General features: G+C 50.6%; 1 protein-coding gene across 4 annotated transcripts; it reads right to left on the bottom strand.

Moving 5' to 3' along the window:
- Nucleotides 1–35: 35 nt before the first annotated feature.
- On the bottom strand, nucleotides 36–12,901 carry LOC142860448 (myeloid zinc finger 1-like). Of its 4 annotated transcripts, none has more exons than XM_075991742.1 (6): nucleotides 12,673–12,901; nucleotides 10,769–11,189; nucleotides 10,282–10,468; nucleotides 9,800–9,870; nucleotides 9,578–9,698; nucleotides 36–2,622 (listed from the first exon to the last, which is right to left on the bottom strand). In XM_075991742.1, the coding sequence occupies exons 2-6, from the start codon at nucleotides 11,159–11,161 to the stop codon at nucleotides 1,196–1,198; spliced, it is 2,199 nt and encodes a 732-aa protein (XP_075847857.1). In that variant the 5' UTR covers nucleotides 11,162–11,189; nucleotides 12,673–12,901; the 3' UTR covers nucleotides 36–1,195. The 4 variants fall into 4 exon arrangements, with proteins under 4 accessions (XP_075847857.1, XP_075847840.1, XP_075847848.1 ...); XM_075991725.1 differs by having other exon boundaries at nucleotides 12,685–12,901; XM_075991733.1 differs by lacking the exon at nucleotides 12,673–12,901 and adding an exon at nucleotides 11,661–12,313.

Here is a 12,901-nt window from a genome sequence, read left to right as displayed (position 1 = left end):
AACAAAAAACAAAAAAAAAACCAAAACAAAAAATAAAGGCTCTCCCCCATTTATTTCTTTACCCATGTGTGTACATGTGCACACATAACAGAAAAACACATACACACAGCTTGTGCAGGTCAGAGGACAACTTTCAGGAGTTGGTTGTCACTTTCCAACATGTGGTTTTAGGGATCAAACTCAGGTCATCAGGCTTGATGACAAGTGGCTTTACCACTGAGCAACCCCACCCAATCCCATAAGCCCTGGGTTTTTGTTTTGAGATAGGTCTGTATGCTAAGCAGGCCTTGAACTAGCTAGCAGTCCACCTGCCTCAGCCTCCTGCAATAGCTGGAATGATTACAAGCCGGTTACCATTACACCACCACATTTGTATAGTTGTATTTGGGCTTCTTTTTTTCAGGACATGTTCTCACCTACCTGTTGAACTTATGGTAGTGCTTTTGCCTCTGCCCTCTATCTGCTGGGGTATGGGCGTGTGCCACCACACTCAGTGTGTGCCTTTGAGATAGCAGCTTATGGTGTAGCCCAGACTAGCCTAAAACTCTGTAGTCCTTTCTCATCCTCTGAAGTGCTAGGGTGCCACCACATCCAGCTGCACTACCCTTTGTCCCTTTGTCGTCACCCAGCAGTCATGGTGGCCCTCCCCAGCCGCCCCCTCCCCGTTTTTTTCCCCCTTTTTTTCTTTCCTTTTTGTTTTTTGTTGTTTCTGTTTTTCGAGACAAGGTTTCTGTGGGTAACAGCTCTAGCTGTGGCTGTCCTGGAACTCACTTTGTAAACCAGACTGTCCTCGAACTCACAGATATCCAACTGCTTTTGCCTCCAGACTGCTGGGATTAAAGGCATGGGCCACCACCGTCCAGGTAGCTCTCTCGACTAGACCCTGGTTAATTTTTTTGTGTGAGTGTGGCTACTTTTCACCATCTGAGGCCGGGTATACCTATTGTAAAAGCCAGAGGTATAGTACAGAGTATATCCCACAAGAGAGCAGGTGTGGTAGGTACGGTTACTTGGGAAGTATACGGAAGGCCAAGGCTCAGAGGATATGCCCAAGCTGAAACAGCCATAAGGTGGGCAGAAGAACCGTGCAGGTGGGGAAGCATCATCTATTTATTGAGTACCTACTGAATATCTGGCCCTCAGCGGGCCTGTTGACGATGCCAGCCTCACAACAACAGTGTGAGGTGTTTTTGACCTACTCAGTGCTGTGCACACGCTGGTGCTGAATGAGCTTGGTGCTCTGGTGGAAGCGGCGGCCACAGTCCTGGCAGGCGAAGAGCTTTTCGTGCCGGTGGGTCCGCAGGTGCTGCGTGAGCGTGGGCCGCTGGCGGAAGGTTTTGCCACACTCGGGGCACGAGTAGGGCCGCTCGCCCGTGTGGATGCGCCGGTGCTGGGTGAGGTTGGCATGCTGCCTGAAGCTCTGGCCGCACTCGGGGCAAGCGAAAGGACGCTCACCTGTGTGGATGCGCTGGTGCTCAGTGAGCCGGGACACCTGCGTGAAGCCGAGGCCGCACTCACCGCAGTGGTAGGGCTTCTCGCCCGTGTGGGTCCTCTGGTGGCGCGTGAGCTTGAGTCGCTGGCTGAAGCGCTGGCCACATTCGGGGCAGGCGAAGGGCTTCTCGCCTGTGTGCACACGCAGGTGCTGCGTGAGTGTGGGCCGTTGGCGGAAGGCTTTGCCACACTCGGCACAGGCGAAGGGCCGCTCGCCGGTATGGATACGCCGGTGCTGGGTGAGGTTGGAGCGCTGCCGGAAGCTCTGGCCGCACTCGGCACAGGCGAAGGGCCGTTCGCCGCTGTGCACGCGCCGGTGCTGCAGCAGCACCGAGCGGCGGCCAAAGCGCTCGCCGCACTCCACGCATCCAAAGGACTTGTCCCCAGTGTGCACCGCCTGGTGCTCTAGCAGCACTGCACGGCGTGGGAAGCTCTCACAGCACTCGCTGCACGGGAAGGGGCCCGGGGGCTCGGGAACTCCCGGGAGGGACAGGGTGAGTGGCGCTGGGCCGGGCGGGTCACCGTGGATGCGCTGGTGCTGTAGTAGGTTGGAGCGCTGCCGAAAGCTCTGGCCGCACTCTGCGCAGCGGAACGGCTGCTCACCAGTGTGCACTCGCCGGTGCTCTTCCAGGCGCGCGCTGTGCACGAAGCCCTGGCCACAGTCACGGCACACGAAAGGCCGTTCCTCGGTATGCGTGAGCTGGTGGCGCAGCAGGTGAGAGCTGCGACTGAAGCTGCGGCCGCACTCGCCACACACGAACGGTCGCTCGCCCGTGTGGATCTTCTGGTGCCGCAGCAGATTGCTTCGCTGACTGAAAACCTTGCCACACACGTCACAGCGGCCGCCTCGCACCGCTCCAGTCTCGGTACTAGGGCGGCCCCGGCCCCGGCTCTTTGGGGCATGCCTGCGAGTCGCCACCAGTGCTGGGCCCACACCGGGGCAGGGATTCTCGCAGGCAGGGTCCTGTTCACCTCCCGGGTTGCTGGGAAGCACGAGGGCATGGGCGGAGCCACCTTCTCGGGAGGGGGACTGCATCTGTCCAGAGAGGCTAGCCATGTCGAGATCCCAGGGAACATGGAGGTGGGGGCTCACCGTTTCTGGCTCTGCCGTGTCCATCTGAAGCGCAAACCCTGCACAAGGGGACCCATTGCTTCATGAGACTCTGGCTTTCTGCCCTAACCCACCGAATTCTGGGAGACTGAACTATAGGCCTGGAACTGGCAGGTAATGCAGACAGGAGATGAGAGTGGCAGTTGTATCTGGACAGATTTCCCTGAGGTATGTGTGAAGGCTTTCCTGATTTGACTTAAGTCGCTGGGAGAAAACTAACACCTCTTTGTGGAAGTGGGTGATAGTGGGGCCCAGTTTAGGTGAGGAGTGAGGGTCTGGGAAGATGCAAAGAATGTAGATTCAATAAAGACCAGAAGAACATCAACAGGAAGCAGTAAGGGTGGGAATACAGTTTTTTAGTTTTGGATTTGGACTTGCCACACTTGAGATGGCCCAAACATACTAGAGTAAGAGGACCGCATGTAGGGTTGGGGGGTGGGGATGAGATGAACACAAGCCTACATGTGATCAACATGAGAGCTGTTTGTAGAAGCATGTTCCTGCTACAGAATGAGCCGTCCCAGGTGCAAGCCTGAGGCACAGTGGACTACAGAGTGAGCTTCCAAGATATGAGGCTAATCGAGGGATGAGGTGTCCACCAGGCAACTGAGGCTGGAGACAAAATGAATGACAGAAAATCCATGAGGCACCAAAGGGAATTAAGAGAAATTAGAATGCACAAAAGGAAACCAGAATCAAAAGCCACGCTAACAACTCTCTAGAGACTAAGGGATAATTAAATCACTACAGAAGCTTCAGTCAATTCATAGCGTGCTGACAGCCACACTGTGGAAGTGTGTGAACAAGAAATAATGTAACTAATTGTTTAAGCTCTACTCAACATGCTAGTCCCTGCTTAGGAGAATTCACAGTAGGGCTGCATTGACACATTGTTTCCCAGTCGCAGCATTTGTTTTTCCAGTGATGGGACTTGAACCCAGGAAGTCTCGTGCTAGGCCAATGTTCTATCATTGAGCTACATCTCCTAACCTGTTACCATAATCTTTTCCTTTTTTATGATTGTGTGTATGTGTGTGTGTGTGTGTGTGTGTGTGTGTGTTTTGGCTGTGTGTATACCATGTGAGACCATGTGGCTACAGTTCCTGTGGAGGCCAAAGTCGGGGGTTGGATTTCCTGAGACCAGAGTTAGATAATTGTAAGCTGACATGTGGGTGCTGGGAACTGCAAGAGAAGTCAGTATGCTCTTAACCGCTGAGCCATGTCTCTAGCCTTGCTTCCATATTAAGTGTTTGTATGCATTGCTGGTACAACACAGGCTGGGTTGGAAATTTTTATCAAATTGTGTGTGGAGGTGAGTACTTCCATTCACAGAATTTGGGGGATGGAGGTAGGAGTTCAAGGTTGTCATCTACTGCAATCAAGTTCAAGGCCAGCTGGGTTACATGAGATACTTTCTTGAAAACACAAATCAAAACAGCGGTGTTTCACACCATCCCAGGAATTATACTTCTAGGTATTCCTGTTTAGTAGCTGTATTTCTCCTGGTGTCAATGACCTATGCACAGGGTTTTCTAGTATTTAATGAGAATCAATCCAAAGAACTGTGGACAAGGGAGTGAGTGTGGACCACAGTGAGTCTTCATAGCTGTGTGAAGACCCGTGACCACCCCTGCTGTTTGCCAAGCACATGGCATGAGGGGAATGAGGTCATTTGGGAATCCATGAATATTTTCTTTCTTCTTTTTTTCTTTTTGTTTTGTTTTTCAAGACAGGGTTTCTCTGTGTAGCCCTGGCCATCCTGGAACTCACTCTAGACCAGGCTGGCCTTAAACTCACAGAGACCCACCTGCCTCTGCCTCCCGAATGCTGGGATTAAGAGTGTGTGCCACCACCGCCTGGCCCATAAAGAGTCTTTGTAAATATGTGCATGTATACATGACTGCATAGTTTAATTGTACCATGTGTATGCAGGGCCCTAGGAGGTCAGAGGGTATCAGATCCCCTGGCACTGGAGTTCCAGGACATTGTGAACATCCTGAGATGTGTTTGAAAAGCCATAAACACTCTTAACCACTGAGCTCACTCTCTAGCCTCAAGGTTTTTTTAAAAAAAGATTTATTTCTTTATTTATTATGTAGTCTGTTGTCTGCATGTACATTTGCAGGCCAGAAGAGGGCACCAGATCTCATTACAGATGGTTGTGAGGCACCATGTGGTTGCTGGGAATTGAACTCAGGACCTCTGGAAGAACAGCCAGTGCTTTTAACCTCTGAGCCATCTCTCCAACCCAAGCCTTAAGTTTTTCAAAATATATTTTTAGCCTACATATTGGTGTGTGCGTGTACTTATACTGGAGTGCACATGTGGAGGTCAGGGGGAAACCTGCAGTATTTGGTCTTTTCCTTTCACCATGGGGGTCCTGGTGAACCAAGCAAGGTTGGTTCATTTTCTATTTATTTGTTTAGCCTTTTGAGATAGAGTCTCACTTATATATATCCCTGGCTGTCACTCTGCAGACCAGGCTGGTCCTAAACTCACAGAGATCTACCTGCCTCTGTTTCCTGAGTGCTGGGATTAAAGGTATGCCTTGCTTTACCTGGTTTGTTCATTAAAATTTTTTAACCTATTTTATGTGTATGAGTGTTTTGTCTGCTTATATGTATGTCTGTGCACCATGTGTGTGCCTGGGGCCAGAGGAGGCCAGAGAGGGTGTCAGATTCCCTAGAGTTACAGATGGTTGTGAGGCACCTATTCTTTCCAGCCCCAGGGTTGTTCATTTGAAAATACTATTTTTATTTGAGACAGAGTCTGTATGGCCCTAGCTGCCCTGGAACTCACTTTGTAGACCAGGTTAGCCTTCAACTGACAGAGTTCTACCTGCTTCTGCCTCTGCCTCCTGAGTGCTGGGATTAAAGGTATGTGCCACCAATTGGCCGGCTATGTCCCAGTATTTTTATTTTAAATTGTGTATATATGTGTATGTGTAATGTGCATGTGAGTGCTGTGACCTCCAAGGTTACTGGAGCTGGAGTTATAGGAGGTTGTCAGTTTGCTTGACCTGAATGCTAGGAGCCCAACCTGGTCCTCTTATCTGTTTATCTTTAGTCCCTTAAACATTTTCTTCTTTTTGAACTTTTCTTGCAGTGCATGGTAGTGCATGCCTATAATTCCAGCACTTTTGGTGGCAAGAAGGCTGACATATGTTTGAAACCAGCTTTTGATACATAGTGTGGTCAAGACTCCCTGGTTACACAGAAAAAAACCAACCAAAAACAAGGAACAAAAGCAAACAAACCACCACCACCAACAAGAAAAAAAGCCACAAACACAAAAATCCAAACTACCATCACCACAGCAAAAGACCCTTTTGTCTTTAAATTTTTTATTTTAGATGTATATGGGTGTTTTGCCTGTATGTATGTCTGTGTACCACGTGTATGCAGTTCCTACAATAGCCAGCCTTATCCTCTGGGACAATTTCAAGTTACCATGCGGGTGCTGGGACTCAAACCCAGGTCCTCTCGAAGAGCAACCTGTCTTTTTAAGCCATCTTTCCAGCCCCATAAAAAAAGCCTTTTCTTTTTTCTGCTTTTTTGTTTTGTTTTTGGTTTAAAACAAAACAAAATGGGTCTCACTATGTAGCTCTGGCAATCTTGAACTTGCTATGTAGTCTACATTGGCTTTAAATTCACAGAAATCTGTCTGCCTTTGCCTCTTTTAGGTGCCGGGATTAAGGGTGGATGCTATCATTCCTGGTTTGCTTTGTGCTTTTGAAACAATGTTTCGCTACATATCTAGACTGGCTCTAGGTGTGTTTATATAAGGCTACAGTGCACCTGGCTGCACAGGAATAGGTTGTTTAACCAAAGGGAAAACTCTTGAGAACGGTGTTGTCAAATGGTTTTTGATTTTTACATTAAGAAATTATTTTTGGGGGGCTGGAGAGATGGCTCAGTGGTTAAGAGCATTGCCTGCTCTTCCAAAGGTCCTGAGTTCAATTCCCAGCAAGCACATGGTGGCTCACAACCATCTGTAAAGAGGTCTGGCGCCCTCTTTTGGCCTTCAGGCATACAGACAGAATATTGTATACATAATAAAGAAATAAAGAAATTATTTTTGGTGTGTGTGTCTCTATGGCCATGGGCATGCTATGATGCATATGTGGAGGTCAGAAGACAACCCGTGGGAAAGACTCTCTCCTTCCACCACGTGGGTCATAGAGATTGAATTCTCGCTGCCAGGCTTAGCAAGTACTCTTTCTGCTTGAGTCATCTTATCAGCCACAACTTTTTGAGACAAGATGTCACACTGTAGTCCAAACTGACCCTGAAGACATGGCAATCCTCCAGTTTCTGCCTGCCTCCTGCCTCCACCTCCCAAGTGCTAGGTGTGTAAAGCCATATCCAGCTTTGGCAATATTGTAAGGTAATTGTTATTTGTGATCTGGGTTGACCAGCACACTGTTAATGCAGTGCATGATTAGATTGTGTCTGCTTTGCATACAGATTCTTTCCGGAAGGCACTGAGAACTTGTGTTGACTGCTGGGCACAGATGGGGCACTCTACTGTGTGCTCTTTGTACACCTTTTGGAGTTTTCACCATGTGAATGTATTAACTGTGGATGCTGTGCTGAGCTGGTCTAACCTTGGGAAACAAGCTTGCTTTTGCTTCATGGTAGGGCGGGTTCAGGGCAAGGAAGCTGCCACATCTGAGCAGGACTATTAACTGCCCTGGCTGCAAAATGTAGATGCCTGTTTAGAATGGGTAGTCCCATTGAGCCATTTCTGACTCGGGATAAGACAAACCATTATTGTCTCAAGGCTATGTATGCAGCTGCTAACCAGGATACACCCCAAATGCAGATATCTCAGGGCTCCAGGACACGGAGATGCTGCTTCACTGTACACATGGCGACTCACTGCTACCCAAAGCAGCCTCATGGAATGGCTCTGTGGAGACAGGCTCTGTTTACAGTCTTGTCTTCTGAGGTTCCACCATGTATTAAACTACTTCTGCCTTGTGTCTTTTTTTTTAAGATTTATTTATTTATTTATTATGTATACAGTGTTCTGCCTGCATGTATCCCTGCAGGCCAGAAAAGGGCACCAAATCTCACTATAGATGGTTGTGAGCCACCACATGGTTGCTGGGAATTGAACTCAGGACTGCTGGAAAAGCGGCCAGTGCTCTCAACCTCTGAGCCATCTCTCCAGCCCCTTGCCTTGTGTCTTTAGTGAGTTCATTTGTATCTGCATGTTACCAGCCTGTTAATGCTGTCTCTGGCATGGTGTTAACATTTAAAATGGTGTTATAATGAAGCACTAGAAAGATCTCTGGGAGTATAGCTCTCATAGTAGACTGCATGTTTAGTGTGTGTAAAAGTGTACAAGTGTGTGCACAAACACAAACATGCACGCCTTTGTATGCACACACCCATGTGCGTGCGCCACCACCAAATCACCAACAGGGCTGTGACTTGTCTCAGCTGGTAGACTTCTTGTAGCATGCATGAAACCCTTGGTTTTGGCCACAACACTGCCTAAACCAGGAGAGGTATCCTGCACCTATAACTCCAACACTTGGGAAGTAGAGGCAGGAGGATCAGTAGTTCATGATCCATCTCAGTTACATATTGATGTCCAGGCCCGCCTGGGATATAGCAGACCCTGTCTCAAAACAAAGCAGGACCCTCTCCCAATAACCAAAACTCTGGCCTCCACAAAAGTCACAGCTGGAGGATGAGTCAAGCAGCCAAGGGGCATGACAGGCGTCATGGAGGTGAAGATGAATTGATGTTTGAAAGCAAGAAGTGTGGTTATCTACAGCAAGAGTGGCCCAAGGAGGAAGCAACTAAGGGGCTGGAAGCAATGGTGCCAATGTGCCTGCAGGAGAGCTAAGAGACTGGAACTGTGGGTGAAGAGAGGAGCAGGTCCAAGCAAGACAAAGTGGTCTCTAGGCAACACAAGCAGGGCTGGTCAGGCCCGGTGACTGCTGGGTGTTCTCTTCTGCCTCGTGTGCTGCCAAGCTTGATGACCTGAATTTGAGTCCCAGGATCCTCATGACAGGGAGAGAAAACTGACTCCTGCAAGTTGTTGTCTGAACTCTATCTCCATGTGTGGGAAGCTGAAGTGGTAACAATGAAGGACCACCCCAGAGGCCAAGAGCCTCGGTGACACCATCACATCATGCTCCAAAGAAACATCTCATGGCAGTTCCCTACTAGGAGATATGTGAATTTCAAATAGAGAGGACTTGTCAACAGCAGAAATTAAACAAAAGAGGCCCGAGACTGAGTCTAACAGGACAGTTCTGGGACTGCGGGTACAGCACAGTGGTAAAACTCCTACCTAGGCCAGGCTAAAGCATGGCTCAGTGGTGGGACAAATACCTGGCTCCACCAGAGAGGTTAAAGTAGGGCTCAGTAGTAGAGTTCTTGTCCATACCCAGCAGTGGGAAGCTGGGAGTGTAGCTCTGTGACAGTGTGTGTGCCTAGCATGCCCAATCTCTGAGCTCCCTACCCAGTGTGGAAAAATAAACTACCTAACATGGTCTAGACAACTGGATTTCAGATCTGTAACCTCTCGAGAATTTACCTCCTGCACCAGAATTCAGAGGATGATGCCCTGACTCAGGGAAGTCAATCAAGAAAGAGGAGGCGGGGTCCTGGTCCCTTCTCAGCAGTTCTCAGAACTACTTTTGCCTTATCTACTAATAATAGGCTTTCCTCACCAGGTCCCAAACTTCCCTGCTCTGGTATCCAACCTTCAAGATGCAGACCAGAGTCTGGAGGCCATGCAGAATTCGACGACTGGACACAGGATGTGGTTATGGGGGAAGACAAGGTCTGTTTCCAGGAAGGTATTATGATGCAGGGCAGAGTCAGGAGGAGCCAAGGGCAGAGAATGCTAAAGGAGCTACTGCAGAGATGAGGCTGTCTTGTATAGGGACACAAGGACTTGTGGGTGTAGGGGATCATGAGGAGGATTCAGTCCCACTGTGTCTGTCTCACTAACCTGGTGAGAAGATGCCCCCTACTTCCTCTTGCCACAGGGCTACAGGGTCCTCACTCCATGGGGCCACATCAGGCTCAGTGTCGCTGTGAGGAGAGGTCTGGTCCAGTGCTGTCCCATGGCCCTGCAACCACAGTGGTCACTGTTGGACTGTGCCTGGCTGGGCCACCCTCCCATTAGAGGCTCTTAGGGCAAGGGGTGGCTCACATTCTGTGTAGGGCTCACCTGGGCCTCCTTAGGTAGGAGGGCAGCTGTAGCCTCTTGGGCAGCAGGAAGAGGCCCAGAATCCAGGAGTTCTGGGGAGAAAGAGTGGGGTCAGGCAGCTCAAGAAAGTTCTTACCCTCCCTAGCAGTGCTAAGTGCTGGGTTCCAGACACAAAGGCGATAGGGCATGAACTCAAGGCTGGGAAGGACAAGGCAGGGTAGCTGATGACCCAGTTGGGAATGGGGTCAAGTAGGGCTTTCTAGAAGGGAAACAGTTGAGACAAGCGCTGGTTTGTGCCTCTGCATCTCTGTGGGTCCCGGGGCGGCGTGTCCCATGATGCTTGGGGAAAACTGTGGAAATGGGGCTGTGGCGGCTAGACTGGAGGGTAGACGAAGGCCAGGGGCAACACTAGAACTATTTCATCTAGCAGAGCCTGGCTTAGTGGAGTGTAGGCAGCTTGGCCCAGGCAAGCTTGAAGCCCCACCCACTTTGTCTACTCTCACCTGGATTCTCCATCACCTCTGTCTCCTCCTCTTTCATTTGAAGGTTCACTGGCAATTCCTGCATGGCCTTAGGGGGAGTTTCAGCCCCAGGCTCTGGAGTCTGGAGCTTGATGTGAGGTATAGGCTGGAAGCTGGAGGGTTCCATCTTTTCTGATAGGACCTCCTTTCCCTGTACCTGGACTGTGACCTAGAGAGATGCATCGAAGAAGGACAGAGTGGAGCTGGGTACAACCCATGGTCCATGGGCACCCACTCTACTGCAGGACTTCCTGGTCAATACATAATGGGTAGGTCTTCCAAAGTCCTCCCCCTTCCCTTCCCTGTCCCCAAGCAGAAAGCAAAAGGGCTCTCTGCTGGCACAGGGCTGCCCGGTACCCTTTATGTCTCATCTAGCTTGGGGGATGGCAGGTAATAGAGGTATGGGCTTCTGTCCTGAGCAACCACACGAAGGATCCAGCCCTGACCTTCCACTCAGCTATTGACTCACCCATTTCCGAGGTCCATCCAGCTCCCATCGAAGTCCGTCAACCAAGGCAGCAGCCTCTTCAGGGCTGCCTGGCCACTGCCCTTGCACATGGGCCTGTATCTCAGGAGGCAGTGCACCTAGAAACTGTTCCAACACCAAGAGTTCCAGCATCTGTTCCTTGGAGTGTACCTCTGGGCGGAGCCACTGGCGACACAACTCTCGGAGCTGGGCCAGGGCTTCCCTAGGGCCAATTGCCTCCTCATAACGGAAGCACCGGAAGCGTAGACGTGCAGCCTCAGGGCCCGGGTCCCACAGACTGCCTTCTTCCTCCTCCTCAGTGTCCTCCAGCTTCACCACAACAGGCTCATTTTCTGGGGGTGCACGGCCTGGGGAACCCAGCACAGTGGGTCTCATCAGGAGTACCAGATCAGGGCTCAGGTCCCTAGGGAAGGAACAGTGTGAGGCATCTGGAGTAAGGACAGTGGCAGCGAATGCTTACTGAGTGCCTACTGTATGCTGTGTTGTTTACCCCTGAGACCTTCTCCACAGAGTACCCGTGAGGGAACAGGCACTGACAGGCCAGCCACACCCCAGAGAGCCGTGGGAACTCAGCAGAGCCACTTGCTTTGCTGATCTTTCCAGCTGGGCCTATGCAATGTCTGGTAGCTTCTCCTGTTCTAAGTACAGGCTGCTGCTTAGGTTCTTCCCTAAATCCTGTTCTTTTCATTTCTCTTCCCTGAATCCTATCCTTTTCTATACCAGCAGCCTCATCCCAGAAATCACCTCTTTATTTACATTCGGGCATCAGTACCACTGCTGCCACCTCCCCGACTCCCACTATCAGCCTATTAATGTTTTCTCTCCAATCTCAGACATGCATCCCCTCCCAGTGTGGTCTCAAAGAGATAGCCACCTTATCCCGCATCCCAACTTCTCTCAGGCAACGCCTTTCCACTGCTCCTCTCCAACACCTGAAGCTATAACATCACATTTAGCAACCATCCATTTCTTCAGCTCTAATTTAGTTGGCTTTCGGAGGTAACGGGGGGGGGGGGACTTCTGAGGACCCTCAAAGGCCCCCCAAATCACTGGAGCAACAGTCTGCAAGGAAGGTCCGAGATGCTGATTCTGCTGTGCCTATGTGAACTCTGCAGGCTGCAGTTTCCTCACCTGCAAATAGGGCTGACTTCCCTTCCCTCCATACTTTCTGCAACTGGGACTTTGTGAAAATCTGAATTTATTATTGGGGTGGCGTCAACTTAGAGGCAGTTAGATTTCTGTGGGTCACACCTCTGCCGCCTCAGGGTGCCAAGTCAACTCGAAACCCTAGGAGAAACTTGGAACAGCCACTAAACAAGTAGAGGAGGGTCCGGAAATACATTTCCCAGAAGTCTACCACACTTTTTTTTTTTTTTTTTTGATTTTTCGAGACAGGGTTTCTCTGTAGCTTTTGGTTCCTGTCCTGGAACTAGCTCTTGTAGACCAGGCTGGCCTCGAACTCACAGAGATCCGCCTGCCTCTGCCTCCCGAGTGCTGGGATTAAAGGCGTGCGCCACCACCGCCCGGCAAGTCTACCACACTTTAAGCGCCACTACTTTAGGGTGCTTAAGAGATCTGTCGCCGTGGCAATGGTGGCGATTGGAAAGCTCGCGTGACAGCACAGGGGGTTCTCAGACCTCTGCTGAGGCTCAAGGTCTAGCTGGGCAGCCGGAACCCCAGAATCCACTCCCCTTTGTAGTCCCCACTCCATCTCAGTCCCCTCCTGAAGTTTCGCGGTGCAGGGACTCCCAGCATTCCTTCAGTGTTCCGAGGGCGGCTGAGCGCTCCTCAACATGCGCACTCTCGTTCGCTTCCTCCAGGTCAGACTACATTTCCCAGACTACTCCGCGCGCAGCTCCAGCCCTTCTGCCCTTCCCCCACCCCACCTCCGTTTCTACCCTTCTTCCTGTCCCCAGGGGATTGCGCTGGTAACGATCAGGTCGCTCTCCTGGCCTTCTCTTCCCACACTCCCCGTCTCAAATCCAGGCGTTTGGGCCCCGTCGACGTGCGCAATCCTCTCTGGGAGCAACGGATGGTTGCACCGCCTTCCAGACGGCGCATGCCCCCCACCACATTTTTGTCAATTCTCTGCGGGCCTTCCCAGGATTTGCAGGT

Source organism: Microtus pennsylvanicus, chromosome 1, assembly GCF_037038515.1.
Source record: "Microtus pennsylvanicus isolate mMicPen1 chromosome 1, mMicPen1.hap1, whole genome shotgun sequence".
Taxonomy (NCBI): Eukaryota; Metazoa; Chordata; class Mammalia; order Rodentia; family Cricetidae; genus Microtus; species Microtus pennsylvanicus.
Note: the sequence above shows the minus strand (reverse complement) of the source record. Positions and strands in the feature narration are given on the sequence as shown.

What these genes read in the sequence shown, in the direction of transcription:
- LOC142860448 (XM_075991742.1), bottom strand. Translation starts at nt 11,161, where the DNA reads ATGAGACCCACTGTGCTGGGTTCCCCAGGCCGTGCACCCCCAGAAAAT. An exon ending in TGGATGGACCTCGGAAATGG is followed by an intron (nt 10,469 to 10,768) that starts GTGAGTCAATAG and finishes GCATCTCTCTAG; the next exon opens with GTCACAGTCCAGGTACAGGG. An exon ending in AGAGGTGATGGAGAATCCAG is followed by an intron (nt 9,871 to 10,281) that starts GTGAGAGTAGAC and finishes CTTTCTCCCCAG; the next exon opens with AACTCCTGGATTCTGGGCCT.